Source organism: Neopelma chrysocephalum, unplaced genomic scaffold (assembly GCF_003984885.1).
Source record: "Neopelma chrysocephalum unplaced genomic scaffold, ASM398488v2 Primary Assembly neopelma1_183266, whole genome shotgun sequence".
NCBI lineage: Eukaryota > Metazoa > Chordata > Aves > Passeriformes > Pipridae > Neopelma > Neopelma chrysocephalum.
The window spans coordinates 1-6841 of NW_020938210.1; the positions used below are offsets into that span (position 1 = coordinate 1).

Sequence of the window (6841 nt, forward strand, 5' to 3'; positions counted from 1 at the left end):
TTAACACCCCCTGGAAGGGCAGGAAATCCAATGGGAAGGAGTTGGGAAAACAATTCTCTGCCAGTAAAGCTTTTCTGGACAAAAAGAGGGATTGGGAATCACGGCCCTCCAACCATAAAGATCATTTTTGGGGCCATTTTGGTGGAATTTTGGGGCTGCTTTGACGGCTCCATTCCCTGTCCTGTTCATTCCAGGAATTCAGGGAGATGACCAACATGGGATTTGGGATTTGAGAGCTCATGCCAAGGTGAGAATTCCCTACTCTCCTTGTCTTTAAAGCCCTGGGAGGTGGGACTTACATTCCTGAACTTGGCTGTCCAGGAATCCATGTGATCCAGGAGCTGCCTGTTCATCGTCACCCGTGCCCAGACCTGTGGAAAGAACACAGGAAAAACTCCTGGAATATCCACATTTTTAGGCTCTGTGACAATTCCTGCCACTTCCAGAGGAAGGAAACTGGTTAAACACCGGAGGATTTTCTCCTGCCCACATTCCAACCCAAACCTTGGCACAAAATTTTGCTTTTCCAAGGCCCGTTCCTCCCTTTGGAGCGCTTTTCCTGCCGGATTTACCTCCTCTGCCGCCTGTTTGGAGCTCAGATCCGCCTCGTCCTTGTGTGCTGAGGGAGCCTGGGACCTGCAGGCCAGCTGGTACTGGAATTTCCTCAGGATCTGGGCGTGGTCTGCCATGGAGCGGCTGTAATTCCAGAAGGTTGGGCTGCTGGAAGGGGAGCTGGAGTCGGAACTCCCTGGAATGAGGCAATCAGTGAAGTCACAATTATTGCCAATTAATCCTGGAAGCGACAGCACAGGGACAAATCAGAGTGAAGGGATCCACTGGAGTCACTCTGCAGAAACTCTGGATTCAGCCTTGTATGGATTGGCCTTATCCAGGGAAAAACAGCCTGGAGGGAGTTCATTCCCTTTTATTTTTATCTGGATTGTCCCTATGCAGGACAAAAACTGCCTGGAGGGAGTTCATTCCCTTTATCCTTGTCTGGATTGTCCCTATCCAGGACAAAAACTGCCTAGGGGTTGTTCATACCCTTGATCCTTACCTTGATTATCCCTATCCAGGATAAAAACTGCCTGGAAGGAGTTAATTCCCTTTATCTTTGTCTGGATTGTCCCTATCCAGGACAAAAACTGCCTGGGGGTTGTTCATACCCTTGATCCTTATCTGGATTGTCCCTATCAAAGACAAAAAGTGCCTGGGGGTTGTTCATCCCTTTATCCTTGTCTTGGTTGTCCCTATCCAGGACAAAAACTACCTGGGGGGTTCTTCATCCCCTTTATCCTTGTCTTTGTTGTTCTCATCCAGGACAAAAACTGCCTGGAGAGAGTTTATACCCTTTTATCCTTATCTGGATTGTCCATATCCAGGACAAAAACTGCCTGGAGGGAGTTCATTCCCTTTGATTTTTATCTGGATTGTCCCTATGCAGGACAAAAACTGCCTGGAGGGAGTTCATTCCCTTTGATTTTTATCTGGATTGTCCCTATCCAGGGTAAAACTACCTGGGGAGTCGTTCATCCCCTTTATCCTTGTCTTGGTTGTTCCTATCCAGGACAAAAACTGCCTGGAGGTACTTAATTCCCTTTTATCTTGATTGTTCCTATCCAGGACAAAAACTGCCTGGAGGGAGTTCATTCCCTTTAACCTTGTCTTGATTATCCCTATCGAGGACAAAAACTGCCTGGAGATAGTTTATACCCTTTTATTCTTATCTGGATTGTCCCTATCCAGGACAAAAACTACCTGGAGAGAGTTTATACCCTTTTATCCTAATGTGGATTGTCCCTATCCAGGACAAAAACGGCCTGGAGGGAGTTCATTCCCTTTATCCTTGTCTGGATTGTCCCTATAAAAGACCAAAACTGCCTGGGGATCGTTCATCCCCCTTGAACCTTATCTTGATTATCCCTATCCAGGATAAAAACTGCCTGGAAGGAGTTAATTCCCTTTATCTTTGTCTGGATTGTCCCTATCCAGGACAAAAACTGACTGGAGGGAGTTCATTCCCTTTATCCTTGTCTGGATTGTCCATATCCAGGACAAAAACTGCCTGGAGATAGTTGATACCCTTTTATCCTTATCTGGATTGTCCCTATCAAAGACAAAAACTGCCTGGTGGTTGTTCAAACCCTTTTATCCTTATCTGGATCATCCCTGTCCAGGACAAAAACTGCCTGGGGGGTTGTTCATCCCCTTTATCCTTGTGTTGGTTGGTCCTATCCAGGATAAAAACTGCCTGGAGATAGTTTATACCCATTTATCCTTATCTGGATTGGCCCTATCCAGGGTAAAAATTGCCTGGAGGGAGTTCATTCCCTTTAACCTTGTCTGGATTGTCCCTATCCAGGGTAAAAACTGCCTGGGGGTTGTTCATCCCCTTTATCCTTGTCCAGATTGTTCCTATCCTGGACAAAAACTGTCTGGAGGGAGTTCATTCCCTTTATCCTTATCTGGATTGTCCATATCCAGGACAAAAACTTCCTGGGGGTTGTTCATCCCCTTTATCCCTGTCTTGGTTGTTCCTATCCAGGACAAAAACTGCCTGGAGCGAGTTCATTCCCTTTATCCTTATCTGGATTGTCCATATCCAGGACAAAAACTGCCTGGAGGTTGTTTATCCCCTTTATCCTTGTCTTGGTTGTTCCTATCCAGGACAAAAACTGCCTGGAGATAGTTTATACCCTTTTATCCTAATGTGGATTGTCCCTATCAAAGACAAAAACTGCCTGGGGGTTGTTCATCCCTTTATCCTTGTCTTGGTTGTCCCTATCCAGGACAAAAACTACCTGGGGGGTTCTTCATCCCCTTTATCCTTGTCTTTGTTGTTCTCATCCAGGACAAAAACTGCCTGGAGAGAGTTTATACCCTTTTATCCTTATCTGGATTGTCCCGATCCAGGACAAAACTGCCTGGAGATAGTTTATACCCTTTTATCCTTATCTGGATTGTCCATATCAAAGACAAAAACTGCCTGGAGGGAGTTCATTCCCTTTATCCTTGTCTGGATTATCCCTATCCAGGACAAAAACTGCCTGGAGGTACTTCATCCCCTTTAACCTTGTCTGGATTGTCCATATCCAGAGCAAAAACTGCCTGGAGATAGTTTATATCCTTTTATCCTTATCTGGATTGTCCCTATCCAGGACAAAAACTGCCTGGAGGTTGTTTATCCCCTTTATCCTTGTCTTGGTTGTTCCTATCCAGGACAAAAACTGCCTGGAGATAGTTTATACCCTTTTATCCTAATGTGGATTGTCCCTATCAAAGACAAAAACTGCCTGGGGGTTGTTCATCCCTTTATCCTTGTCTTGGTTGTCCCTATCCAGGACAAAAACTACCTGGGGGGTTCTTCATCCCCTTTATCCTTGTCTTTGTTGTTCTCATCCAGGACAAAAACTGCCTGGAGAGAGTTTATACCCTTTTATCCTTATCTGGATTGTCCCGATCCAGGACAAAACTGCCTGGAGATAGTTTATACCCTTTTATCCTTATCTGGATTGTCCATATCAAAGACAAAAACTGCCTGGAGGGAGTTCATTCCCTTTATCCTTGTCTGGATTATCCCTATCCAGGACAAAAACTGCCTGGAGGTACTTCATCCCCTTTAACCTTGTCTGGATTGTCCATATCCAGAGCAAAAACTGCCTGGAGATAGTTTATATCCTTTTATCCTTATCTGGATTGTCCCTATCCAGGACAAAAACTGCCTGGAGGTTGTTTATCCCCTTTATCCTTGTCTTGGTTGTTCCTATCCAGGACAAAAACTGCCTGGAGATAGTTTATACCCTTTTATCCTAATGTGGATTGTCCCTATCAAAGACAAAAACTGCCTGGGGGTTGTTCATCCCTTTATCCTTGTCTTGGTTGTCCCTATCCAGGACAAAAACTACCTGGGGGGTTCTTCATCCCCTTTATCCTTGTCTTTGTTGTTCTCATCCAGGACAAAAACTGCCTGGAGAGAGTTTATACCCTTTTATCCTTATCTGGATTGTCCCGATCCAGGACAAAACTGCCTGGAGATAGTTTATACCCTTTTATCCTTATCTGGATTGTCCATATCAAAGACAAAAACTGCCTGGAGGGAGTTCATTCCCTTTATCCTTGTCTGGATTATCCCTATCCAGGACAAAAACTGCCTGGAGGTACTTCATCCCCTTTAACCTTGTCTGGATTGTCCATATCCAGAGCAAAAACTGCCTGGAGATAGTTTATATCCTTTTATCCTTATCTGGATTGTCCCTATCCAGGACAAAAACTGCCTGGAGGTTGTTTATCCCCTTTATCCTTGTCTTGGTTGTTCCTATCCAGGACAAAAACTGCCTGGAGATAGTTTATACCCTTTTATCCTAATGTGGATTGTCCCTATCCAGTACAAAAACGGCCTGGAGGGAGTTCATCCCCTTGATCCTCGTCTGGATTATCCCTATCCAGGACAAAAACTGCCTGGGGATTGTTCATCCCCTTTATCCTTGTCTGGATTGTTCCTATCCAGGGTAAAAACTGCCTGGAGGGAGTTCATGCCCTTTATCCTTGTCTGGATTGTCCCTATCCAGGGTAAAACTACCTGGAGAGTTGTTCATCCCCTTTATCCTTGTCTGGATTGTCCCTATCCAGGACAAAAACTGCCTGGGGGTTGTTCATCCCCTTTATCCTTGTCTTGGTTGTTCCCATCCAGGACAAAAACTGCCTGGGGGTTGTTCATTCCCTTTATCCTTGTCTGGATTGTCCCTATCCAGGGGAAAAACAGCCTGGAGGGAGTTCATTCCCTTTTATTTTTGTCTTGATTGTCCCTATCCAGGACAAAAACTGCCTGGGGGTTGTTCATATCCTTCATCCTTATCTTGATTATCCCTATCCAGAGTAAAAACTGCCTGGAGGTACTTCATCCCCTTTTATTTTTATCTTGATTGTCCATATCCAGGACAAAAACTGCCTGGAGGAATTTCATTCCCTTTATCCTTGTCCAGATTGTCCCTATCCAGGGTAAAAACTGCCTGGAGGGAGTTCATCCCCTTGATCCTTGTCTGGATTGTTCCTATCCAGGACAAAAACTGCCTGGAGATAGTTTATACCCTTTTATCCTTATCTGGATTGTCCCTATCCAGGAAAAAAACTGCCTGGGGCTTGTTCATCCCCTTTATCCTTGACTGGATTGTCCCTATCCAGGACAAAAACTGCCTGGGGGTTGTTCATTCCCTTTATCCTTATCCTGATTATCCCCATCCAGGATAAAAACTGCCTGGATTCACCTCCTCTGTTTGAAACCACCCCCACAAAACAACCCTCTCATCAAGGTGATCATCTTATCACCGCCAACAACTGCTACAGAGATCACGGATCAACTCACATTCCAAGCTCAGATCCAACCCAAAGGAATCCAAAGGAATAATCTGGAGGAAAGCTGAAGCTCCCAAGCCACAGAGATGTGTAGAAATCCTATTGTTCCCCCATTCCTCAGCAGATTAAGCTCCCAGGGATTCCCATAAAAGCTCTTTACTGGAATTTTCCTCACCCGCTCTCGAATAAAACCGACACTTTCCCGTTTCCAGACATTCCCACAAAATCCCGGATATTTACCCAGCTGCACTCTGTGCTGTTTCTCCTCCTCGTTCCTCAGGAAGGTGTCCAGGGATTTGACATCAGTGATGTAGTCATCCTTGTGGGTGTTGTTGTTGTAGAGGATGGGGGAGAACCTGTAGTGGGACCTTATCCCGCCGCTGTCCACAGCTCCCGTGGAATAGGGGGATCCGTTGGGAGAGTGGCTGAAGCTGGAAACCTTTTGGGGAGAGAGAAAAAAAACCCCAATCCTGGTGGGATTGTTTTTGTTTCCCTGATGCCTTAAGATTCTTTCAGTTTTTGGGTTTTTCTAATTTTTATAAGCTTTATAAGCAGTTGTATAAGTAGATTTTAGAAGCAGCAGCCCTTATTCCTCTACCCTCTTACACATTCCTCAATCCCTACATATCCCATTCCATGCTCCCATATCAACATCCTGATTGGGATATTCCATGCTCCCATATCAATATTCCAGCAGAAAATGTTTAGTCTCTCTTTAAGAGTTGGTTCTTTTGTTTAAGGACACTTTGTGCCTTGGCCTGAACCCCAAAAGTCCAGTCAAGAACGGGGTGAGAGACAAGAACTTGTGCTCTGAAGATGATGAAGATGATGAAGAAAAGCCCCCCAGCCCCAATTCCAAGGGGGTGGGCAAAAGATACGGGGTGGAAACACTTGGGATTTGGACAGACAATATTATAAATTGTAAATTATTACCATTTATATCCAATTTATATTACAAAATTATAAACTGTACACGGCTGAGGCGCGTCTGGTAATCTCATGCCTGGGTACAAATTAAACCCTTTTCTTATCTCACCCTCAATTAAATTGGAGTTGTTTTTTCCTCAGCTCCTGCAGGCAACATTCCCAAGGATCAGGCTCATCAGGGGATGATGTTCACACAGATCCACAGATCCACAGAATGGTTTGGTTGGAAGGGACCTTAAAGATCATCTTGTTCCAATTCCCCCCACTACCTAAAACTCAAGTATCTCCCAAAAACCAAAGCCAGGGGAACTTAAGCAATTTTATTTTAGAAGTTCTCCAATTTTATTTTAGAAGTTGTCCAATTTTATTTTAGAAGTTGTCCAATTTTATTTTAGAAGTTATCCAACTTTATTTCAGAAGTTCTCCAATTTTATTTCAGAAGTTCTCCAATTTTATTTTAGAAGTTACCCGATTTTATTTTAGAAGTTACCCGATTTTATTTCAGAAGTTCTCCGATTTTATTTCAGCAGTTCTCCAATTTTATTTCAGCAGTTCTCCAATT

The 6841-nt window shown here is 44.2% G+C and overlaps 1 protein-coding gene across 1 annotated transcript; it reads right to left on the reverse strand.

The window, feature by feature from the left end:
* Positions 1–215: 215 nt before the first annotated feature.
* On the reverse strand, positions 216–5822 carry LOC113962620 (transmembrane protein 209-like; the record flags this gene model as incomplete). Its single annotated transcript, XM_027673375.1, has 3 exons — positions 216–371; positions 573–748; positions 5593–5822. Coding segments are annotated over 3 exons (562 nt in total), but the record flags the coding sequence as incomplete, so codon positions are not given.
* Between the last annotated feature and the right edge of the window lie 1019 nt (positions 5823–6841).